This window comes from Artibeus jamaicensis, unplaced genomic scaffold (genome assembly GCF_021234435.1).
Source record: "Artibeus jamaicensis isolate MK-2021 breed Jamaican fruit bat unplaced genomic scaffold, CSHL_Jam_final scaffold_584, whole genome shotgun sequence".
Lineage (NCBI taxonomy): Eukaryota > Metazoa > Chordata > Mammalia > Chiroptera > Phyllostomidae > Artibeus > Artibeus jamaicensis.
Genome location: NW_026522048.1, coordinates 8,702,696 through 8,728,558, shown reverse-complemented (window position 1 = coordinate 8,728,558; position 25,863 = coordinate 8,702,696). Strand labels below are relative to the sequence as shown.

The following is a 25,863-nucleotide window of genomic DNA, read 5'->3' as shown; positions in this document are numbered from 1 at the left end:
GCAGTACCCACACTGATAAATATGTAGAATATCAGTGTGGAAGCCACAGCATCTCCTTCTTAGCATCCCTAGGGGATCAGCATCCAGTTGCCCAGGGCAACTGGAGTTGACCAGTCCCATTCCCCCATCACATGGGCTTAGGCTTACCCAACTGGGTTGAAGACCTTTCTCTCCTTCTCTGGGCTCTGGTTCTCTGTGTAGACAACCTCCAGGGAAGGATATCTGTCAACCACCCAGTGGAGATGACACAGCACAGCCAGCAAGAGCCGTGGGAAGAGTTCGTGAATGGAGTCCTGGCACGGGGACTCAGACAGCATCTCATACAAGGCACAGGCCGCCTGGGGAAAACACATGGGAAGGAGGGAAGCAGAACTGACTAGGCCTGGTGCAGACAAAGTGGTCCTAAGGTCCCATACACTGAGTCCAGCCCTGTCCCCACTTCTTACTGCCCAAAGGACACCAAAACATGAAAAGCCAACAGCTCATCTCTGGGAAAATGAGGAGCCATGCACGTGTAATCTGCTCTCTCTTCATTCACCAACATACAAACAAAGGGGAGGAAACTCTAAATTTTCTTCTAAATTATAATTTGGGGCATAATTTGTGCAATCCAATGTCAGGTAACCAAACCTCCTCCATCCCCCATCCCCACAGCCAGGCTCCAGGGAAATGACCTTGTACCACCAAACTAAGAGATAGAAAACGCTGATTAACTCTGAACATCAGTTTCCATGTCCATGAAATGGGGCTGAAATTCGCTCTTTCTGTATCATGCAGTTCCTGGACATCCATATTCACACACACCAGGTGCATATAGTATTAGGAAGACCAGTGTTAAAACTCTCTTTGTTGCTCTTCCCTGACACCTGCCCCGACCCTGCAGGTGCCCTTTGATCTTCAGAGCTGCTCCCAAGTCCCAGTGATTCCTCAGCCCCCTCTCCTCCCTCATATTGACCAACACACTCTGGGACACCACCTCTTTCTCTTGTCCTTGGTGGCGCTGTTCCAAAATGCCTGTGAGGAGCTGCAGGATGCTGAATGTGGTCTCTCGCCAAGTCCCAAAAACCTTCCACAGGGCTAGAATGGTTCTGCAAGACCCAGAGACAGCTATGTCAGGGCCTCCGGGGACCATGTTCCTAGGACTAGTCTGGTCTGAGGCCTATGAAAGGCCAGTTCTCAGGTGCCAGAGGAAGGAGAACCCAAGAAGACTTGGCCAGGGAACATGAAGTTTGACGGGCATCAGGAAAAAGCGTGCTGGTGCAGAGATTTTTGTCATGGACTTGGGGTGGAGCAGGGGAGGGTTCATGGGGATGGAGGATGTGCTCCAGGGCCTTGGAAGAGATACCTATCCCAAGGGAGGGGCTTGTTGAGCAGCAGAGGCACCATGATGTGGATGTGGTTGCCTGCCAGCAAGCACATGGCCCGAAGAGTCTCCTCCTTTGTGCTGGGCTCCAACTTGGATTTGAGCTGTTCCAGGATGCCCTCCACAATCTCTTCAACCTACACAGTAGAGCCAGAAGAACCTCAGTTGTTCCTTCTTTACTTCCTTCCCTCCTATTCCCTGTCTACCAGCTCCTCAAGCTCAAGGTTGCAATCCTGTCAGTGACACTTCTCAAGGCAGAGTTCTGGGGTACCAGAGGCCAGAGAAGCAGGGGCCCTAAAAAAATTCCAGAAGCCCATGCCAGGAACCACTGTAGTCAATGCCTGTCCACAGCCCTGGAGTCCAGACAAGAGCTCCAGGTTTCTCAGGAGACACAAGATGCTCCAGAGGGAAGGCAGAACCTATGGTTCTGACATCTCAGGGCTTTCCCTTTCAGCTGAGTTCAACGTATACTCATGAAACCACAAGCAAAGCGGTACTGGATGTGGAAGGACCACAGGGCTTTCACATCCAGAGTTGGTTGTTTCTTTTTTTTAAATGAAGTAGCCAATGTAGATTCTTAAATGCTAAACCTTCTCATTTTATATGTTGGTCTAATAAATTTATGCAAAGGTCACATATTCCATGAGCTTGCTTGTTTGCAGTCCACAGCCTTTCCTTTCACAGAGGTCTAGGCCCGCTGACACTCCAGGGAATCGGGGTGAATCCCCCAAAAATGCTTACACTACTGCAGATGGTTGTCATTACCTGAGTAATCAGCCACCCAGGTGGGAAACACTGCAGTTACAAGCTCAGAATTGCAATGTTAGGGCTCCCTGTGACCACAGAGAAAATGTAACACAAGCCTAGATTTTAGGGGTTAATGAATTAAAGCCAGCTGAACAGAGGGACTTGGCCAAGGCCTTCCAGCTGCTTGGTGACAGAGCCAGGGGAAGAGCCCAGGGCTCCTGACTGTAGGGCAAAGCCTTGCCGCAGCACCACATTACCTTCCCCAGATCTTTGCCTCGCTCTTGGATGACAGCGCTCATCAACTGGGCTGAAGCCAGAGATAACTGGGTCCTGCTGCTGCTCAGTTCCTCCACAGCTGTGAGAACCAGGCTGGTGAGCTGAGGCTGGGTGAAGAACTGTGCAAATGCCTGCAAAAGGGTGGGATCAGGCTGGACTCAGGGGTCCCCTGTCTGAGACAGCCTGTGCCCTTCCTCTTGGATAGGGAGGGCTTCTCCTGGGAAGATGATGTGCTTTTTGTCTCAGGCTTGTGCTGGATACCTAGATCCAGAAGACTCTTTCACTGATGAGAGTCTTTAGGGATAGAAGTGAGCAAACACTGACCTCAGAGGCAGAGTGGGGCTCAGAGGTCAGTGGCTACAGAGGCAGAGCATGGGGACAGGAGGGCAGGGGTTCAGGGGCTGAGTGACATCTTCTTGAGGCACAGGTGGCATCTACACATTGCTCACAAAGCATCATTAGCATGAAGCGAAGGCTTCTGGGGAGACAGGTCAACAAGGATTAGGACCCGTAATGCCCAAAGAGAAAAATAGTAGCATGTGGTAGGAAAATTTTCCCAAAAGGGAAAGGTCCCATCTAGTAATGGAATGGGAAATGAGAAGGGATCAAAAAGTCCCACCCAGGAGTCTCTAATAGCAGGTCAATGACAGCCTCAGGCTCTCCTCACTTTGTCTCTAGTCCTGCCCACTCACCTTTCCAACATCATTGGCATTTCTAGGAGATAAATCCCATTTATTCTTGTCCTCTTCTTGCTGGAAGGCCAGATTTTGCTCTTCCATCTCTGAAACCAAAACACCCGACCACACTCCTAAGATACTGAGAAAGCATCTTAGGCTCCCCACTTTCCCACCTTCTAGAACAAACTCCTGCTGCCCTAGGTCAGCTGTAGACTATGTGTGTCCTGTGGAGCTGGGAGTAGAGGAATGGACATTGAGAACAGGAATGGTGGGAGTTCAGGTCAAAGGACCCCGAAGCTGCCTGTCTCAGATCAGAGGTAAAATTGAGTAAAAGTATGGCGCTCTGCAGGAGGAGGAGAAACTAATTCAAAAGAACTATTTCCTCTGTGTGTATTTTGGCCCAAGAGATTAACTGTAGATGTTTGGGGGCAGATCTGTAAATGGAAATAAGGTGTTCAATTAACTTCTTGGGTTTTACTCTTCTGGGACAGAGTGTGAGGGGATGGCCAGCCCAAGTGGGAGGCTTTAGAGAGGGTGATAGAAGAAGCTTCCCCTTACGCTTCTTTCTTGAGAGGATACAGTTGAGGCTGTAGGCAGCCTGGGATGACAAAGAGCAGATGGTGTCCACAGGGTCCTGGCAGCACATGGCCAGCAGCTTTACCCAGTGCCCCAGCTGGGTGATCTCCATCTGCATCTAGGGAAGGAAGCTGGAAGTTATCCTAGCCCTTCCTTTAGGCTGAGTTCTCACAGGAAAAGAACTGACAGGAGGGAATGCATGTGCCAGAGACATGAAAGGTGAGAGACTAGGTGAGGTCGGTGGGAATGGCATTAGACAGGTGAATTGTGCCCATAAAGAACTTCACAGATCATAGTTTTGAAATGACCTTGCTCTGTATCCCTTCTTTGTCTTTTGGTACCACATCACCTGTCAGGCCTTGCTCAAATACCTCCTCCTCTATGAAGTTTTCCTTACCGCCCTCATTTGTAATGTTTGTTTTGAAGTTTCATTCCCACAGCATTTGGTTTATATATTCATTATCACCTTCTGTTTAAGTTCATGCTGTGCATGCGTCTCCCCATACTGGACTGTAATATCCATAGAGTCAGAGAAGTGTCTCAGTCATCTGTGCGTTTGCTATAGCACCTAGCACAGTGCCTGGCACAAGGTGAGCGTTTGGTAACTGCTCATTCAGACAAATAGCATCAAAATGAAACAAGTGGAATGAAATAAAGTAGGTGGATGGAGAAAAAGACTAAGTAGAAGATGTCAGTAGGGAAGAAGGAGAGAACAAGATGGGATGCACAAGGGAAAACATGATGGGATCAGGGCGAAGGAGGATGAGCATGAGTGACTGAGACTTGGTAATGCATGTGATGAAGTTTTGGATAAACGCAGGAATAAGTGCAACCAGACTGGGTATGAGGCCCAGGCTCCAGGGCAGGCTCTCACTCACCGTGAAGTTATCCATCATTGCAACAAATTCAAGTACATGGGCTGCACACTGCATGGCCCGTTCCCGCTCACTGTCCTTCTGGGAATTAAGCCATGGGTCCAAAAGCTGGAGGGAGAAGAGGATACAAGGAGAGACCTATTCAGCTGCATCCCAGAGGACAGAGAGGTACTTTTGAACCTAGATTCAGCGAAGTATCAGGGTAAGACTTCTGACAGCAGGGCCTCTTCTGCAAAGAGGCAGGTTATGTGGGTCTGGCACCAGAGGCCCCTTCATTTCCCAGCCCCAAATTTCCCCTCATCTTGGTGCTAGAAATCTCCTCAATTCCTATCCCTTCCTTTAGGTTAAAGCACTGGCTCTCAAAATAGACCCACTCTACTCACTTCAGTGGGTCCCTATACCCTGGTATTCCTAGACAGATAACAATCTATAATGAAAAAAAAAAAAAACAAGAAGAGCAGCAGGTGAAAAATTCACAACCAACTCAAGACAACACTGAGGCTGCACTGACCAGAAAAAGCATTTCATAAGAGATGAGGATTTTAGTAGCAGTTTTACAAGTCTTCCTTGCAGTCAGACTATGATGAAATACTTCAGCAATGAGATTGTGTTTTGTAAATACCATTTCCTATGGAGGGGAGTGAGAGATCTTTGGAGAAACAGTGATTCCAGGACTGAGATAGGAAGGACACAAGATATTACACTGGAGAGCAAGGAAGCTATTGAAGGTTAATGAAGTCATCTTGGAGGGATTCAGGAGCCAACTCAAAGTCTGCCACTCATGGAATGTAAGACAACATAGACATCAATACAATAATAGTTATATTTAATTAAAACACATAAAGGTTTTAAAAATTCATTATAAACTCAAAGGATACTACAAGACTTCCTACCAAGTTGGAGGCATAGGTAGATAAACTTTGCCTCCTTGCACAACCAAAAAAAAGCAGGACAACAAGAAATTTAAAAACAAAAACAACCAGAATTGCCAGAGAATAGAACTGTGTGGAAGTCTGACAACCAAGGAGTTAAAGAAAGAACATTCATTCAGATGGGTAGGAGGGGCAGAGATGGGTAGCTGGGGCAGGGAGAACTAATGACAAGGCAGCAGCTGGTGGACTTGGTGGTCCCACATTCACATGAGGACAATCCAGGAGGAACAACTGGGGAGCGAGACAGACCACACAAACCAGGGTTACAGTGTGGGAAAATAAAGCCTCAAAATCTCTGGCTGTAAAAACTTGTGGGTATTGTGGTGGCAGAAGAAACTCCCATCCCCACAGGAGAGTTTGTTGGGGAGGCCCACAAGGTCCTAGAATGTACACAAACCCACCCACCTGGGAAGTAGTACCAGAAGGGATCGATTTGCTTGTGGGTAGTGGGGAACATGACTGAAGGCTGACTGAGAGCCCAAAAAGCCACATTGTTCCCTCTCACACCCCTCCCTCAAATATAGCACCACATCACAGGTACATGAGTTACCCTGCACTGGCAATACCTAAGGCTCTGCCTCCTTACAACATATCTGGTGCAACAAGACAAAGAAATATGGCCCAAATGAAGGAACAGAGCAAAATTCCAGAAAAAGAGCTAAGTGACGAGGAGATAGACAACCTATCTGATACAGAGTTCAAAACATTGGTAATCAGGATGCTCACAGAACTGATTGAGATCAGTTGCAAAATGAAGGAAGAAATAATATCTACCCAAAGTGAAATAAAACAAAATATATAGGAAGTCAACAGTGGAGAGTAGGAAACTGGGACTCACATCAACAATTTGGAAAAAAAAGAAGAAATAAACATCCATCCAGAAAAAAAAGAAAAAACAAGATTTTTTTTTTAAAAGGAACATTTGGGACAACTCTAAGTCCTCTAACATGTAAATCATAGGAATGCCAGAAAAAGACGACCAAGAGGAAGAATTTAAAAGTTGATTTGAACAAATAATGAGGGAATATACAGACTTCCAAGAAGTCCAGGAAGCCCAGACAGTCCCAAAGAAATGGCATCCATGGAGAAACACACCAAGGCACATCATAATTACATTAGCCAAGATTAAAGACCAGGAGAGGATCTTAAAAGCAGCAAGAGGAAAGGAGACAGTTACTTGCAAAGGAGTGCCTATAAGACTATCAGCTGATTTCTCACAAGAAACTTTACAGGCAAGAAGGGGCTGGAAAGAAGTATGTGAAGTCATGAAAAGCAAGGACTTAGACCTAAGATGACTCTATCCAGCAAAGCTCCCATTTAGAATAGGAGGGCAGATAAAGTGCTTCCTGGATAGGTCAAGTTAAAGGAGTTCATCATCACTAAGCCCTTATTATATGAAATGATAAAGGGACTTATCTAAGAAATAGATAAAAACTATGCACAGTGAAATGACAACAAACTCACAACTATCAAGAACTGAACTTAAAAAACAAAAACTAAACAAACAACTAGAACAGGAACAGAACCAGGGAAATGGAGATCACATGGAGGGTTTTCAGTGGAAAGGGGGAGGAAAATAATTTGGGGAGAAGTACAGGGAATAAGAAGCATAGTTGGTAGGTATAAAATAGATGGGGGAGGAGGTAAAGAATAATAAAAGAAACAGAGAAGCCAAAGAACTTCTATGTACAACCTACGGACATGAACAAAGAAAGCAGAATGCTGGAGGTGGGGTGGTACAAGGTGGTGTGGGGATAAAGGGGAGAAAAAACATTGGGACAACTATAATGGCATAATCATTAAAATATACTTAGAAATAAAAATAAAATAAAGTAAAAATTGATACTAGAAAAAATAACTGTCTCTTATTGCTTTTGGAGATTACTTGGAAATAATTCATTACTGTGAGAGCCAATAAAGAAAAAGCCTGCCCTGGCTGGTGTAGCTCAGTGGAGTGAGCACGGGTCTGTGAAGCAAAGGGTCGCCAGTTTGATTCCCAGTCAGGGTACATGCCTGGGTTGTAGGCCAGGTCCCCTGCAGGGGACACATGAGAGGCAACCACACATTGATGTTTCTCTCCCACTCTTTCTCCTTCCCTTCCCCTCTCTCTCAAAAAAATAAATAAAATATTTTAAAAATATATAGATATAGACTCAGGAAGAGTTCAACTACTGAATGTTTTGGTTCTAAAAGATAGAAGAAGAGAAAGAGGCTCTCACTGATGGCTTCTCCTTTGATTTCTATCCCAAACTGCATAAACTAACCAATTTGCTCAGCCTCCTCCAGGAGCACCCACCAGCTGACAGCAATTTCACAATAAGCAGTGCTCACACTCTCCTTTGAACACACTGTGAAAATGATGACACAGGCGAAGCACTTCTGGTCAGCTAAAAGCTCTCTCCTCAGTCAGCTAGGAAACCCTCTGCACACACGGTTTCTTTACTCTGAATTTCAGAGGATCTCAAAACCCACTGTACACATCCAACCAATCTACTTTTTATACAGAAGAAGAGCAAAACATTACTTCTGTTCTATGTCTCTCTGTTCTGTAACTCTGCAATAATGTGCAAATGATGTGTTATAAAGGTTCCTGATGGCAGCTCCTAATAATTATTTCTGCTTTTGGAATTTTTTTTAGCTCATTAAACCACTGTCCACTGCAGTTTGATTTACTCAGTTTGTACAACATAAGCATCTTCTTCCCTTTCATCATACCCTCTTTTGTGTTTAACATCCTGTAGTTCTGTGCCAGAGGAAACTTAGCCTCAGGTACTTCTTGCTAAGCTTTAATGCTTTGTAAATGAAATTGATGTTCATTTAGAAAATGTTAGTGATCTGAACACACCAATTAAAAGACAAATAGTCAGAAACCACTTTTAAAAATAAGCCTACCATCATAACAGGCTCAACCAGATCAAAACATTATGGCTCAAACAAGAGAACAATTCAAACCCCAGAGCCAATACTTTTAATCGACCCAGAGAGAGCTAACCCATCAGATGCACAGTTCAAAACATTGGTGATCAGGATGCTCAGAGAACTGGTTGATTTTGGTCACAAAATTAGATGAAAAAATGAAGGTTACACTGAGTGAAATGAAGGAAAATGCACAGGGAACCAATAGTGATGGAAAGAAAACTGGGACTCAAATCAATGGAGTGGACCAGAAGGAAGAAAGAAGCAAACAAACAGAAAAGAATGAAGAAACGAGAATTCAAAAAAAAATGAGGAGAGGCTTAGGAACCTCAAGGACATCTTTAAATGTTCCAACATCCAAGTTATAGGGGTACCAAAAGGAGAAGAGGAAGAGCAACAAGTGGAAAACTTATTTGAACAAATAATAAAAGGGAACTTCCCCAATCTGTCAAAGGAAATAGACTTTCGGGAAGTCCAGGCAGCTCAGAGTCCCAAAAAAGGTGGACCCAAGGAGGAACACACCAAGGCACATCATAATTATATTAGCCAAGATTAAAATGAAGGAGAGAATCCTAGAAGCAGCAAGAGATAAGGGGACAGTCACCTACAAAGGAGTTCCCATCAGACTATCAGCAGATTTCTCAAAAGAGACCTTACAGGCAAGAAGGAACTGGAAAGAAGTATTCCAAGTCATGAAATGCAAGGACCTACATCCAAGATTGCTCTATCTAGCAAAGCTTTCATTTATAACGGAAGGGCAAATAAAGTGCTTCTCAGATAAGATGAAGTTCAAGGAGTTCATCATCACCAAGCCCTTATTATATGAAATGTTAAAGGGACTTAGCTAAGAAAAAGAAGATAAAAAATATGAACAGTAAATGGACAGCAAACTCACAGTTATTAACAATCACACCTAAAGCTAAAGCAAACTAAGCAAACAACTAGAACAGGAACTGAACCACAGAAATGGAGATCACATGGAGGGTTAGCAGCAGGGGAGTGGGAGGAAGAGAGTGGGGAGAAGGTTCAGAGAATAAGTAGCATAGATGGTGGGGAAAAAATAAACAGGGGAAGGCAAGAGTAGTGTGGGAAATGTAGAAGCTAAAGAACTTATGACACCTGGATATGAACTAAAGGGAGGGAATGTAGGGGGGAGAGGGTGTGCAGGGTGGAGGGGAATGAAGGGGGGAAATGGGACAAGTGTAATGGCATTATCAATAAAATACATTTAAAAAAAATAAAAAAGAGCCTACCAAATAGATTTCTTTAATGACCAACTGTCTGCTATCTGCAAAAAATTCACTTCAAATACCACAATATTAGTATGTCAAAAATAAAAAGATGAACGAGGAAGTGTCTTGCAAATACAAATTTTAAAACAGATATAGTGACTATTTACAATAGAGAAATATGACTTCATAGCAAAGAAAATTACTAAAGAGGGTATTTCACAAGGACAAAAGAACCGTTTACCACGAAGATCCTAGCACGTATGCACTTAACACAGCTTCAACACATATGAAGTGAAAGCTGACAGAACTGAAAGGAAAAACAGGTAAATCCTCAGTAGGCTTGGAGATCTCAACAATCCTCTCTCAGTGAGCAATATATTAGGAAACAGAAAACCAGCAAAGAGACTGCAGACCTGAACAACACCATCAGGGGGCATTTTAGCACCATGTGTCCCACAAGAGCAAATAGGCCATATCTTGCCTCATTAAATAAAACCTTAACAAATTTAAAAAATTGCAATCATTGAAAAGATGAGATAAGCATACTCTCAAGTGAAGGAAAAGAGACCATAATACAATTAGATTAGAAACCAAAAACTAAAAGAGAACTGAAAGAAAATTCTTCAAACTTCTAGAAATTAAACCACACACTTGTAAATAATTTATTGCCCAAAGGGAAAATTCAAGAGAAATTTTAGTGTACTTGGAACTAAAGAATGAAAATGCAGCATATCAACATGTATGGAATCAGCTAACCTCATGCCTAAAGGGAAATTTGTACCACCAAATATTTCTCTTAGAGAAGAAGAAAGGTCTTAAGTCAATAATCTAAGTTTCCACTTAAGGAAAAGTAGAAAAAGTAAAGTAAGTCCAAAGAAAGAAGATACTACAAATAATAGCAAAAGTTGATAGAATTTGAATACAAAAACAGAAAAATATGAAGAGACTAAATAGAGAAAACAAACAAAAAGTTGGTTCTTTTAAAAGATCAGTAAAATTAATACTTCTATGACTCACTTCTACATCGGTCATTTTCTAAGTAAACTTTCTCTCATAGTTTGAACAAAAAGACAAACTACAGATTGGATGAAAACATGGGCAAAGTACAGATCTGTAAAAGGACTTGTGACCATTAAGCTTACAGAAAGAAGTCGAGCTCATGAAACCTAACATACTAGATGATTCCATGTATATAACAACCTCAGAAGGACCCAATTACAGAGACAGAGAACAGGTTGGTGGCTGCCAGGGAATAGAGGCAAGGTGGGGAGGAGATGTGATTATAAAGCAGTAGCACAAGAAAACTTCTCTCGGTGAGGGAACATCCAAATCACAATGGTGATGATGGGTGTGTACATAATTCTACAAAAAAGATCAAACCGCATAGGATGCACACAAATGAGCACATGTAAACAGTGGTGGAAACGGAACAAAGCCTGTTGTCTTACAACAGTGCGCCCACGTGAGTGCCCTGGTTTTGACAGTGTGCCATTCAAGGGCTCTAAGTACTATACTGTTTTTGCAACCCCTTGAGAATCTACGATCTTTTCAAATTCAAAAGTTCAGGAGAAAACTGGCAGCAAAATGATTACAAATAGTCCAGTGTCCATCTATAGGGGACGGATGAAGAAACGATAAGACATGCACACAATGTGTGAGATCATACAAAAAAGGAATGTATTTGTGAACTGACACAAATGAAAAAGCAAGGTCCAGGGTACTAGAAAGAATGTGCTACCTACAGCATAAAAAAAAAGAGAGAGAGATAAGAATATACCATAAACAGAGATTTGTTTATTTTGACTGAGTAAAAAGGGAAGCACAAACCAGAAGTGAATGAAAAGCTTATCTACAGAGGGTGAGTGGTAAAAAGGTTAAGAAGATTGGTATGCAAGCAAGAATTCGCTGAGTAAAAGGGCACCTAGTTTTATTGTAAGTTTTTAATTATGTAAATCTCTACATCATCAAGCTGTTCAATTAAATAAAAGGAAGAAAATCATAAAATTTAACACAAACAGTGTAAAGTATATCAATTTGATAATATGAACTCACAGAAAAGAATTATTTCAAGATGTAACTTGTGTATGCAACTCTCTGACTATAGTCCTCAGTGATCTACATTCTAACAGCAACAGGAACTGCAAGGAAATCTTTAACTTTCCATGAGAATTGGGGAATAAAATTTTCAGGAGAAGACCAAAGTAACGTAATGACATTAACGATGGGAAAGTTGTCAATAAAAAGGCACACAATTTTTTTAATGGACAAATTATTTGAACCTGTACCTCACTTCTTTAAGCCAAGCACTTTGTAAACATCTCATTCCATTATCAGAACGATGGTATTAACTAGGTACTGTCATTCCATTTTCCAGGGGGGAAACTGAGGCAAAGACAAATGAAATAACTCCCCCAAACCACACAGCAAGCAGGAAAGCCAGAATCTGGTACTGTAGTGTATGGAAGTCCAGAGCTCCTGCTTTTAACTATTCAGTGCTATAAAGTAGCAGAAGGGCGCTGAGAGAGGAGATGGTCAGGGGAATGGTTGATGGGGAAGAAGGAAGGAGGACATTTTCTTCTCTGAAGACAAGACCTACTTTATTTGGATCCCAGCCCTCATTAATCTTTCCCTAAGAGCTCTGTACCCCAGCTTCATCAGCAGTTCTCCTTCTTGGTTTGTCCCTAGACTGTTCTCATCTGTTTCCAACAGTACTGAGTTAGTAGTGGCCCCCTGCAATTTATGTCCACCCAGCACCTCAGAATGTGACCTTGTCTAGAAATAGGGTCATTGTAGCTGATTCAAGTTAAGGTGAGTTCATACTGGGTTCAGGTGGTTCCTGACCTGATGACTGCTGTTCCTGTTAAACAGAGAAAACACACACACACACACACACGCACACGCACACGCACACACACAGAGGGGAGAATGCCCTGCGGAAATAAATGGAGACACAGATTGCTGTGATATGTGTCCAGACCAAGAGATGCCCCACAGGTTGCTAGGAATAACCAGAAGCTAGGAGAGACACCTGGAACGGACTCTTCTTCAGAACCTTCAGTAGGAACCAACCCTGCTGATACCTTGATTTTGGACTCTTATCCTTTATGACTGTGACAGCAAGGTGTGTGAAGTCCCTCAATTGTGGTACTTCATTACAGCAGCCCTAGGAACCAACCAATATGTCGACTTCCAGGGGCTTCTTCCCACTGACCTCCAAGCAGTCCTCCATCCGTGTGGGCATCTCAGCCACAACTGCCTCTGTGAGCCTCTGGAGGGATCCCATGGTCCCGTTAAATAGATCCTGAGGGGAAAAAAGAGACTCAAACAACTGCCAAGCTCTCAGGCCCAGTCCTTCTTCTAGACACCCTGCTCAGTACTCTGACTCTCTAGGAAGCCTTCCTTGAGAAAGCCTGCTCCAGAACAGCCCCCTACATTCCAAGCACTATTCACCCATCACTCACTTCAATAGATTCCTCAGTTGTTTACACCAGAGCACAGACGTCTGCCTGCTGGGAATTTTGTCCTTGTAGACTGGGAGATCCCTGACAACATAGCTACTACCCCTGGCTGCTCCATCCCCACTCCCCACCTGAGTTCATCTGGGAATCTGCTCCCAGTGTGGGCCCTGACTCAGAGGTGTCTGGCTCCAGGGGAAAGAGGACAGACCTGGCTGTTCGCTGGTAACTGATTCACCAAAGTTAGGAGAGTGGATTTCTCCCTCTCAGCCTTTAGTGAACTGAGTGGCCTCGCCCAAAACCTTATAAGGAGAGTAGGTAATCTGCCAAGTTGCAGGCCTAAAGGTAGGCCTACTGGGAGAACCAAAGCAACATTGGTCATAGATCCAGACCACTAAAACTGAAAAGCAGGGGGAAACAGAAAGAAAGGCAGCCTTCCCTAGAATGAAGGACTCAAAAGAAATCCACCTCAGGGTAGACCTGTTCTCACTGGGCACTTGGAATTCCCAGTCTGCCCAACACACAGGGAAATCCTGTCAAAATACCCTCCTCACCCTAACCAGATTTACAGTGAGGAGAGCACCATGGGGACACAACCACAGGATACTTCCCACTTCAGCCCTTTCTGTATGTACCAGTCCTTCCTTCATAACATGAATAAATATGAAGGAAAAAGGGAGGATCACCACACATCTGATGAAAAGAAGGCCCAAGGTGAACAGACCTACTTACTGATCTTGAAGAAAATCAAGCAAATTCAGTTGCAAGAAACTAAGCAACCAAGTAGCACAGAGGCACAGTCATAGGTACAGAGCCCAATTTGATGGTTGTGGGGTGGGTTAGGGGTATGGGGCATGAATGGAGAGGTGAGGGCATTAAGTGCAAATTGGTCATTCCAGAGTAGCCAAAGGGATGCAAAGTACAGTGAGGAGAAGAGAGTAGCCAAAGAACTTATTCACAGGACCCACGGACATGAACAATGCCTGAGGGAGTGGGTGGTGCCGGGTGGAGGGGACAAGAGGCAAAATCAGGACAGGTATAATACCACAATCAATAAAATAAAATAAATAAAAAACTAAAGTAAAGGAGACAAACATTAAAGAGTTACTTACCAAATTGGCCTGGGCCTCCTCGGGACTAGATGCGTCCTTCTGCAACATGTCTGGGGGTGGCAGGCAGAACACACTATTGAAGCACAGTTGGAGCAGCTCTGCTCCTTGTTCTGCCTCTAAAAGGGGCCCCAGCAGCCTAAGGAACAGAGAAAAGAAATGTAACTGGACAATGGTGGTCGGTAATAACTGCTGAGGAAGGGAAAGAAATGGATGCTAAAGATGAGGGGTAGGTGGGAGCAAGGAAGAGGAAGATACATATCAGAAGAAAGAGTAATAAGAGGAAAGGGAGGAAACAGTAAGAAAAGGTGAAAGGAGCCAGGAAGGTGGCAAAAGGGAACTAAGGGGAAGAGATGAGGCATGCCTCTCTCAGGAAAGGGCACTGCTAATTAGGGAGGATATATTACTCTCTGGTTCCCCAGAGGTTTTCAGAGAATAAGCATCAGTGATGGAGATGGACGTGCCTAGTTGGGGCAGCCCTGAAAGTAAAGGGAAGCCTGGGAAGAAGTGACAGCAAGTCCTATCTCCAGGCTGTCTCTGCCAGGCGCTCTGAGAACCCCATCCAAAGAATCCTGGCAAAAAAGTGGAAGACATTATCCAGTAAATTGCTACTACAAGCAGAGACAGGAAATAAGCAGTGGGGATGGACTAGGGAATAAAGAGCTGAACTAGAACCAGGGCAGAGAAAGAGAAGACAGAGTGTATGGCATGTTGTTACCTGAAGTCAGCGATGATGTTCATCGCCTTCTGTCTAATGGGGCTGGAGATGGAGTCCAATGGCTCTTCGCTGATCAGGTCCTATTACACACACACGCACACATACACACACACAGCCCAAAAAGGGTGGCAAACATGTTTTTCCTGTCTGCCTCTGTGTCCCCCTCCTCCAGGCTGTGCTCATCAGAAGGTAGAATCTAGAATTTCTAGGGACTTCGAAAGACTCTGAGGAAAGCACCTTTTCCTGACTCTCAACCACACCTTCCCCCAGCCTAGGAGCACTACCAGTGATTCCCATGACACCTGTGCTCCCTCCTCTCTGCATTTCCACCTCCATCCTTCTGAGAAGTACTTACCACCATGAGTTTTACTAAGGATGGTTTCTGGGAGAAACTGAATCCACAGGCCAAGGGCTGCTGGCTGCTCAGGATGTTTGTCAAGATGGTCAGGGCATCCAGGTAATCCTGCTGCAGGTTCTTATCCTGAAGGAACCAGGAAGCTCAGAGACTTCCAAGGTGAGCATGACCCAGGAACCAGGACACACTACCCACAGCAAGACTGGGGGATGAGGAGCTAAGCCTTCTGTAGTCTTCCTCAGCCTGACACTCTTTATCTTCCCTGTGGGGCATGGGGCCAGCCCACTCACCACCCCTCTTCCTGAGTCCCCCTCAGAGAACTCCTAAATTAGGTGAGATCTAGCTTCCTTGTCTCTCAAGATATTGTCTTTCCCATGGATAAGTTCTTCCAAAGGACATCTAGTGGGAACAGAAAGGGCTTCTTCTCCATCCCTAGGGAGCCAAGCTGTGGACAAACAGCAAAGGCAGGAGAATAGTATGGGGCTCCTTCTATCTCCCGTGAATGCTTCTTCCTATGACAATCAGAAAATTTTAGCTTTACTCATCCCTTTATGGGGGAAGACAGTGAAGAGCTGAAAGGCATGTTACATAGCATGCCAGCAGGGAAGGAGACACTTTTTAACAGAGTCCAAATTCCTGAGGTCTCTTCCTTGGTCAGTTAGAGTCTCCAGTGGGATTAAGTGAAGGATTGAAATGTGGGAGAAGTAACTGTACTAGCCCTACTCCCCAAGTCTCGTTGAAGGCCAGGCATTTTTTCTGGAGGGTAGGCAAAGAGATGGCAGAGAAGAGATGCTGGAGAAGCAGAGTGACCAGGAAGTACCTTCTCCACAACGCAGTTGTGGTAGTGTTGGAGGACCAAGGCCAGGATGTCGTCTAAGTACAGGAAGATGATTGTGTTGTTCTCCTCAATAATTTTCCTGTAGCTTAAATAAATAGTACTGCACACCATCGCCCATTTCCTCTGCTGATGTTCCTGTAGGGGGAAAAGGAAATCTTGGCTCCTCCCTACCTTACCCTCCTTGCCTGATGGGGAAACAGAGGTTCAACAAGGAAAAGGTGTCCCAGAGGGTGTGGGAGGGAAGATGGGGCAGTGGAGTGATGACAGTTGGGGAAAGAGGGCATGCAGCTGCTGAGACCAGGGCCTAAAGTGTGGACAGGAGGGAGCAAGAGAAAGGGGTAGAGGGTGGGAGGACCTTTCCCACATTTGGTCGGAGGGAAAGAGAAGCCCTTATAGGTGCATCACAAAGCCTCAGAGAAGTGGGAGGCTGGGGTGATGGGGATGCCTTTGAAGACTCTATGAAGGAGGTGGGCAGAGCCATCTGGGAATGGTATCACCTTCATAAATTTCAGGATGAGCGATGAGGCCTTGTCAGTGAGGACAGCACTATATAGTCCAACTTCTTCCAGGACTATCTTCAGATGTTTCCTGGATACAACACTGAGCGCCACGGCAATGCCCTGTAACAGGGAGAGCCTCAACCCCATGCCACAGCTTAGGGTGAGCCAAGCACCTGCTATGCCCCCCGGAAGCAAGATTTAGAGAGAGGAAGGGAGAGGAGAGGAGAGAAAAAAAATGAAGAGAAATTCGGTTGCCTAGAGTTGCACTGTTTAAAATCCAGATGGAGAACAAAATATCTTTGCAAGAACTAATTCAAGAAGACAATGAATAAAAAGAAATCAGACTCACAGGTTTAAAAAAAAGCTGGTATTATCAAATCCAATACTACGCAATTGAGGATACCTTTATATGTCCTGGGAATTCAGAGAATGTTTGTTCTGATGAGGGAACAGAGAGGGAAGAACAAATCTCAGGCACTTTATTGACAGGATTGGGTAGCTAATCATAGAGGGGACGGAAGAGAGAGAAGACACAGACAATGCCCAGATTTCTAGGAAGAGAACGAAACAGTCTTAACTCTATTCACTGAAATAGGCCAGTGAAATGGGAAGCCTGTCTCGGTTGGAGAGAGAGGAACACGTGGGTCCCTGGATGAGTTGTATGGGAGGTATTGCACCACAACCGAGCGGAAATGTTGTCCATGCCAGTGGACCTGAAAGTTGGAACTAGAAGGGGATCTGGGAATCAATAACTAGACTGAGCCAAAAGCACCAGGGCTTGGGGACTCTCTGGTTCCCTCCAGGAGAAGATTTTAACTTAAATCCCTCTGTCTCATAACAGGCCTCTTTGACTGCAGTGTCAGCTGAGCTTCTCCTGAGAGCTTATCCAATGAGGAGGCCTGGCCACAGACCCAAAGAAATGGTCAACACAGACATACAAGTGCCATCTGTTTTCCAACTGGCTTATTCATACTGCAAGGGCCACCATTAGAACCTGTAGCAAGGGAAGGCAGAGTGGAGGACCTCGAGACATTGAAAGACTCCAGGACACAGATCCTCAAGAGGGAGTGAGATTTTAGTGGGACTTATAGACTCTTACTCCAAGTAGATGAAGGGAAATCTTTACCTGGTTAAAAAGGAGGGACTAGTGGAGTATCAAAGGGGGGTTCTACATATAGGTCATGCATAGCAACAGCAATCCTGAGACAGAAGAACAAAGTTGGAGGAATCACGCTGCCTAATATCAAACCATACTACAAGGCCACAGTAATCAAAACAGTCTGGTACTGGCATAAAAACAGACACACAGATCAATGGAACAATACAGAGCCCAGAAATAAACCCACACATTTAGAGTCAAGTAATATTCAGCAGAGGAACTAAGCGCATACAATAAGCTAAAGATAGTTCATTTAATAAATGATGTTGAGAAAACTGGACAGACACATGTATAAAAATGAAACTAGACCACCTTCTTACACCACACACAACAATAAATTAAAAATGGATTAAAGACTTAAACATTAGAGAGCAAACCATAAAAATCCTAGAAGATAATATAGGTAGCAAAATCTCAGACATAGCTCATAGCAATATTTTATCACATATATCTCCCCCAGCACTGGAAACAAAAGAAAAAATAAACAAATGGGACTATATCAAACTAGAATTTTTCTGCATACCAAAGGAAAACATCAACAAAATAAAAAGAAAACCCACAGGACAGGAGAACATATTTGCCAATACATCTGATGAGAGGCTAATATCTAATTTATGAAGAACTTACAGAACTCAACATCAAAAATTTCTACAACTCAATTGAAAAATGGGCTAAGGACCTGAATAGACCCTTTTCCAAAGAAGATCTACAGATGGCCAATACACATATGAAAAGATGCTCAAGTTCACTCATCATCAGAGAAACACAAATTAAAATCACAATGAGATATCATCTCACACTTGTCAAAATGGCCATCATCAATATATCAACAAACAACAAGTTCTGGTGAGGATGTGGAGAAAGGGGAGCCCTTTGGCACTGTTGGTGCAAATGCAGACTGGTGCAGCCACTGTGGAAAGTAGTATGGAGACACCTTAAAAAATTTAAAATGAACCTGCCTTTTGACCCAGCGATCGCACTTCTGGGAATATATCCGAAGAAACCCAAAACACTACCTCAGTAGAACGTAAGCACCTGTATGTTCACTGCAGCATTATTGACAATCAGCAAGATATAGAAACAGCCCAAAGGTCCATCAGTGGATGAGTGGATAAAACAACGATGGGACATTTACATAATGGAATACTACGCAGCCATAAAAAGAAGAAAATTTCTCCCCTTGCAACAGTATGGATGTATCTTGACAACAATACGCTAAGTGAACTAAGCCAGAGCAAGACAAATACCAAGTGATTTTACACATACGTGGAATCTAAAGAACAAACTTAACTAACAGGCAACATAGAGACAGACTCATAGATAGAGAGCAGGCTGACAGTTAGTGGGTGGAGGGTTGAACAAAAGGAAACAAGGACTCATGGACAACAGTGTGGTGATTGTGGGGGTGGGGGTATAAGGAGACTAGATGGTAATGGAAAATATACAATAAAAATAAATTAGTTTTAAAAAAGAAGGATGTTTATTCTATTCTGTCCCTCTTCCTACATCCCCCCTTAGCCATGGTTTCCACTCATCCTGGTCATCATCATTATCATTATCATCATCCTAATTGACATCATCAGAATATTAGTCTTTAATATTCTGGAACCCACCTTTATACATGTCATGTCATGGATCCTCACACTAATGCTTTGAGGGACGCCGTTTTGCAGAGGGGGGAAGACATGTTTCCCAAATCTAGACACCCAGCCCATATCAGAGTTCCAAATCTACATGGCTACTGGACATCTCCACCTGGCACCCCCAACCCTTCCTGGTCAAAAACTGACTGCATTGTCCTCCTCACTCATTTGTCCTGGGTTCCCAGTCTCAGCGAAGGGTACTCTTCTTCTTTCCCCACCGAGATGCCAGACACCCAGGAACCATCCTGGATGCCCTCTCCCTCTTGTCTTTCTCTTCTGTATGCGGTCTGTCCCCAGGTGCTAGCACAGTTCACTTTTACTTCCCTGTCAAAGAACTCTGCATTCCAGTCCTGCTAGACGCCTGACTGCTCTCTAGATGGGACCCCAAAAGCTCCTGATCCAGAGTCTTGACCCATAGTGTCATGTCAAGTGGGGATGACTGCCTCCCTCCTTCTTTGAAACTGGCCTCAACCAGCCCAAGTCCCAGGCAGCCCCCACGGCCACTATGCCTCTGCAGCAGTTCACGTAGCCTTTAGTAGGCCATTCTGTGTAGTTAGCTCTCTCCTTCCTGTATGTGTCATTTCCCTGTTGATACTGTTTGCACCTTGGGCTTGGAGAGTCACTGTGCTGCCCACGATGGTGATGGGTGCTCTGAGAATCTGGCAGGGGAAGGGCCTTGCAAAGGGAAGGCCTCAGAGTGTGGACACCAATGCACAACTCATCAACACATGGAGAGTGCTTGGGTGCCAGATGTTCTTCCCAGTGCTTTTATACTCTGTCCCCAAAACCATCCTATAACACACATCGCTTCTGTGGGATTCCACCCAAAATGCACAATCTGTATCTAATCATGAGGAAATAAGAAACAAACCAAAACCTAGGCATATTATGCAAAATTAATGGTCTGTACATTTTTAAAATGTCCAGATCGTGGCCATGACTGGTGTGGCTCTGTGGGTTGGGTGTGTCCCACAGAGCAAATTATCCCAGGCTCGATTCCATTCAGGGCACATGCCTCGGTTGTGAGTTGGGACACTAGTCAGGATTTATGCAAGAGGCAACCAATCAATATTCTTCTCACATTTTGATGTTCTTTTCCCTCTCTTTCTACCTCCTTTCTCCTCTCTCTCTCTTAAAATAAAGAAATAAAATCTTTAAAGTGTCAAGGTCATGAAAAATACAGATGAGGAACTTGTTTCAGATTAAAGAAAAATACAGAAAGTGACAACCGAATGTGGTGTTTGATTCTGAATTAAGACTCTGGACCACAGAAAAGAATGGTTTTTGTTTTGTTTTGTTTTGTTTTGTGTTTTTCCTCTAGAACACATTCTTGGGACAATTGATGATTTTCAATTTGGATCTATAAACAAGATAATAGTGCTGGAGCAACAATAATTTTCTAATTTTGGTTACTGTACTGTGTTCATATAAGAGAAAATTCTTATTTTTAGATAATGTACACCAAGGTATTTAGGGGTAAATGAGCACCATGGCTGCAGCATCCATTTCAGGTTCAGAAGATACAATAACAATAACTTATAAATAAATAAATGACATAATTTATATGGGAGATGATAAAACAAACATGAAAAGACATTACAACTTTGCAGAGAGAATTTCTTGGGAGAAGAATAAACAGGAGTTCTTTGGCTTTTGTTTTTGCAACTTTTCTTTAAGTATGAAATGATTTCAAAATTTAAAAAAAAAAACTTTTTAAGAAGTCTCCTTCAAGTACCATAGCCCCATCTTCTAGAAGAGGAAATTGAGGCACAGAGAGGTTCAGTAACTTGCACAAGTGCACACAGCTAATAGGTGACAGGGCTGGGTTTCCAACCCAGGTGGTCTGCTTTGCCAACTTCGAGCCCCTAGCCACCTTGCCAGCCTGCCTCTCAAACTGAAAATGCTCCCCCTTTGCCACTGCACTCTGTCTCACCTCCCTCTCCTGCAGCTCCTCCTGGGAAGTCTGGAGGATGGAGGACAGCATCATCTTAATCACTTCCTCATTCCTTGAAGTTTGCAGGGAGAAGCCAAAGAATTTATACAGGAAAGCCTAAGAGAGGTAGGAGACAGGGTCATGCATAGCTTGGAATAAGATTAAGGCAGGCATTTTAAAGACTAGCCACCACCTTCACCCACAGCCCCATCCTCCACTCGGCCCTCTGGCTCTCTGAGGCATCTGGACAAGGTAGCAATCCTACAGAGCAGGGGAGAAAGGGAAAAGAAAGCTGCATTTTTAATTTCTTAGCATCTTAGGGATCATCCTTCACAAACCTTCCCTCCTGCACATACTTCCCCCTTCCACCTAGGAAATAAAAGACAGTTCCTTAAATTTGCATAAGTTTAAAATCAAAATTGCATAATTGGAAAGGTACTCAGGTAGTCCTTCTCTCTCCCTCCTCTGAATTTCAGTGGCCTTTGTCCTTGCTCACTGCACCTTGCCCAGCCAACCTTGTAATGCCAGTCACTGTGGACTCACGCACTCCCTACCTCAGGGTCTCTGCACTTCTTATTTCTCTGTCTAGAACCTTCTCCCCTGAGCTCTTCAAAATGTCTCATTCCCATCTGTAGGACCTCACTTCAGTGAGCCTTCCCTGACCTCCATCCAGCTCACCACGTCTCAGGTGAGAATCAAGCTCAGGAGCAGTGTCTATCAAGTTCATTGCTCTGCCCCCAGTGGTAAGAGTGCCAGACACCGCAGGTAAACAGGACCTACAGCTGGGCAGTGAGTATCTTAATGCACTCCCAAACAGCCTCTCTATGGGCATCTTTCCCCCTCTGGCGGATGCTCATGGTGTGTCCTTCAGACCTTAGGGTTCCTTCCCTTCAGCTGGCTGCAGGCACTTTTGTGAGCAGCTACAACCTGCAGCCTTCAGGGAGAGACCTGCCCTAAGGTGAGGGGGGTGTTGGTAGAGGGGACCTCCTTGCCCTAGGGTCCTGGGAGCTACATTGCTTCATTGCTTACTGCATTGTTTTGTCTCCTGTCCCTGCCCTGACCAACCAGCCTTGGAAACCTGGAGCCAGTGACAGAGTAAAGTGGGGGGCTGGCTACAAAAGCCCCTCTCTTGTCTCCAGGCAGGAGAGACTCTGCAGGGCAGTGTCCATCCAGGGCTCCCAGGGGATCAGGCCACAGCCTTGCTTGCCCTCTCCTCCCCCCTCTACTTCCGTGCTAATTCACTTGATAAGAATCCTCACCTGACCTAAGGCACCTATTTTTCTGTGTAGCTAGCAAATCACTACTCATCTTCCCAGACACACTCACTCCTCTGCAGGAGACTCACCTTCCTATTTGCCTAGGATGAAGGCAGTTCCCCCCTGGTACCCAACTTTCAGTGCTAAAATCCCAAACTACTTGAGCAAACCTACACGGCGGAACACTCAGAAAGCTTCTCCGTCCAGCCCCCGCAGGCCTCCTCTGTGCTCCCAAGCACACAGTGCATTTTCCCACCCCAACACAACACTTAGAATGACTGCCCGTTTCCTTGTCCATTCACTCAGGCAGGCAGTGGTTCCCTGAAGGCAGGCAGGGTCTGGTCTTTTACATATGAAGACCCTGTGCCCAGTCCAGTGTCTGCTCTGCTGCAGGTATTTAGTACACCTGTTAATAACTTCATAAGATCAGAATTCCTGCTTGGTTTGTTTTGTATCCCTACCAACCACGAAGATGCACATACACTAGATACTTCATAAATATTTGTCTGGTGGTTTTCTTGAGATATCAAAACAAACTGTAACTTAGACATTTGCACATTCCAATTACACTGACAACAGGGGGCCTCACAGTCTTTACCCGCCAGTGAAATTGCTTCATATGTCCCAGTGTAAACTGAACAGGAGCTTGAAGGATTGAAAACCACCGAGTATCTTTTTCTTACTCTTGTTTATTCCATTACAGTGGTCCCAATTGTTCCCACTTTGTCCCCACTCCCACATTCAGTCCCCACTCCATTGCCCATGTCCGTGGGTCACTCATACATGTGCTTTGACTAGTCCTTTCCCTTTCTTTCCACCATTCCTCTCCTTTCCCCTCCCCCATCCCCAGCTGCTGTCATGGAAACATAAATATGTGTTAATACTTAGAGAGCAAATAGTCTTGGAAATAAAGCCTCTTTCCTGGAACCCCCTAGAGCTCAAAAGTATTGCTCAATGACAAGAAAATGAGGATCAAAATCAGGAGACCTGGATTCAGGTGCCGATATTACCGACAATTTGCTTAAGACTTTAACTCTTTCTTGGATTGTGTTTCTTTATCTGCAATGTAGGGGTGATGACAGCTACCAGATTGTTAGGCTTTTGAGCTAATAAAGCACCACCTTCACAGCTTCCCTTGTTCAATCCTCACTCACTCTCCTGTGATGCCCAAGCTACTTCTGCTGCTTCCCAAGTGAGGCCACTGAACCCTCATGGATGCTATAACCCAGGAGCACACAGAAAAGCCAGGGCAGGACCCCAGGCCTTCACCACCACAGACCTTGTGCTCTGTGAGTAAGGGAGCCTCTACTTCTTCCTCAGCTCTCTATCCCCAACACAAAGCACAGTCCCTGGTCTACGGTGTGCCCTCAACTATTACTTGGATTGACTTGAATAAATCTGACTTTAACATCAGTGATCTTTCCACTGCACCCAAGTACCAGCTCTGTTCTGTTACAGAAAACTGGGAGGTGGGATTAAGACAGCAGAGGGCTAAGCTCTTGAAAAAGCCTTAGACACTGAGCAAATGGAAGGCACTTTGATAATTCTGAAGTGCCAGTGGAACCACCAGCTCCTGGTCCTCTGCACCCATCAATTCCCAGGACACAGGCACACCAGATTGCTCTTCCCCCACAGCCTATGCTCGACGCACATTTCTACAGCCCCCTGCGTGACCACCAGGCTCCTCCACCAGCAGCCTCCACCCCAACCTTTTCTCTTGCAACCACCACACACCCAAACACACCTTCTTGTCTCTGTCTTCATCATCACTGAAGGAAGTTATCATCTTCAAGAGGAGTCTGGTGAGCTGCTGCAGCCAGTTGTCATCATCGATGGCCACTAAAGATTGACTTAAAAACTGAGGAAGAGGAAGGGACAAGGACCACAAATAACAGTGGCAGTGCTTCTCTGCCCCACAGAAGCAGGGTCAAGAAGAAGCAAGAGACAGGGGTCATGGTCTGTAGATGTGGAAAAAGAGACAGGGATCATGTACATGTACATGGTCTGTATATGTGGGGTGAACTACATGGTGGGACCTGTCAGGACTGGAGAATGATAACATTTGACAGTGATGGTAACACCAGTCACATGTGTGAGGCCTTTTGCAATTTACAAGGCCTGCTCTGATGTCATCCTATTTAATTCTGGGGGAAGAGAGGAACTTGCATTTTACAGATGAACAACCTGAGGCAGGCAAAGGCTAGGTAACTGGCCCAAGGACACACAGCTAGGGCCCTTTCCCTTGCTCTCCTGATATAGGGTCCTGAGAGTGTGGAAGGTGAGTCGAGGATTAGGATAGAGTCAGGGACTGAGGCAGGGTCCAGGAGGCAAGGGACCACAAAAAGAGCTTCCCTGAGCCTCCATCTCTAGGGGGCATGAGGCTCTCCTCCTTCAGGATCCTGAAGAGGGGAAAGGAGGCAAGAGTGGTGAAGGTGCCTCTTGGGGACTGCTTACCTGGAGCAGCCTCTCCTCCCATTCCTTCTGACTCAGGGTCTCCTCAGAGTGATCTAACACAGGAAAGAGCATGGGATCCACCCAACCATAAGGCCCCAGCCACAGGGAAAAACACTCAAAGACCCTGCAGCACTGAACCTACAGGATACCTGCTTTCCCACTTCACAGGGCTCCCAAACGTGAATGACTTTCCAAAGGTCAGACAGAGGCGGCCAGTGTCAGAGCAAGGAAACAAAACTGGTCTGTCCATTTCCAAAACTCATGCTCTCCTCTGATCCTTTGCCCATAAGAAGGGGCAGGAGTCATTCTGGGAACTCTGAAGCCATAGAACTCTGGACTGCGTATCTGCTCAGTACCAAGCATCACCCAAATGAGCAGATGTGTCCAACAGCATCTCAGAGGGACAGAGTGGGGGATCTCAGTTTCCATTACTTCAAGGAAGGTCCATCCTGCACCTTGAAACTCTGCATCCAATGTCCCTGCTCCATTCCTCCCTGCTCTTCATCAATCCCTTACCTTCCAGTATCTTCAACATCTGTGGGATCTCCTGGTTCCACAGCTGGTCCACATTGGAATGGATAACAGGTTGCAGGGCGTGAAGTAGCCTTAGAGAACTTGTACCCAGCTCCTTTAGCCTATAAGGCTTCTGGGAATACAGCTGAGGTGCAAGAAAAGCAAGCAGGACAAAGACTTGAAAGGAAGAGTACTAAGTAAATTAGAACAAACCAACAGAATGGTAGAGCTGGAGCTTTCTTTTCCACCTGTTCAATCTTACATCCTCCACAATGATTTTCATACATCACCTCTTCTGTGGGGTCCTGACTTCTCGACCCCACGCCAGCTCATTGT

General features: G+C 44.9%; 1 protein-coding gene across 1 annotated transcript in view; it reads right to left on the bottom strand.

The window, feature by feature from the left end:
• Positions 1-25,620, bottom strand: part of LOC119043819 (maestro heat-like repeat family member 5) — a 45,516-nt gene extending 19,896 nt beyond the window's left edge. Inside the window, exons 1-17 of the mRNA XM_053658797.1 lie at positions 25,531-25,620; positions 25,015-25,067; positions 24,305-24,399; positions 21,305-21,421; positions 16,567-16,689; positions 16,052-16,204; positions 15,232-15,357; positions 14,877-14,956; positions 14,162-14,297; positions 12,806-12,895; positions 4,518-4,622; positions 3,622-3,757; positions 3,079-3,167; positions 2,368-2,517; positions 1,346-1,500; positions 977-1,088; positions 148-338 (exon numbers count right to left, since the gene is read on the bottom strand). Coding sequence (XP_053514772.1) covers positions 148-338; positions 977-1,088; positions 1,346-1,500; positions 2,368-2,517; positions 3,079-3,167; positions 3,622-3,757; positions 4,518-4,622; positions 12,806-12,895; positions 14,162-14,297; positions 14,877-14,956; positions 15,232-15,357; positions 16,052-16,204; positions 16,567-16,689; positions 21,305-21,421; positions 24,305-24,399; positions 25,015-25,036 — 1,880 coding nt within the window. The 5' untranslated portion in view covers positions 25,037-25,067; positions 25,531-25,620. The remainder of the gene's footprint in view (positions 1-147; positions 339-976; positions 1,089-1,345; positions 1,501-2,367; positions 2,518-3,078; positions 3,168-3,621; positions 3,758-4,517; positions 4,623-12,805; positions 12,896-14,161; positions 14,298-14,876; positions 14,957-15,231; positions 15,358-16,051; positions 16,205-16,566; positions 16,690-21,304; positions 21,422-24,304; positions 24,400-25,014; positions 25,068-25,530) is intronic.
• Between the last annotated feature and the right edge of the window lie 243 nt (positions 25,621-25,863).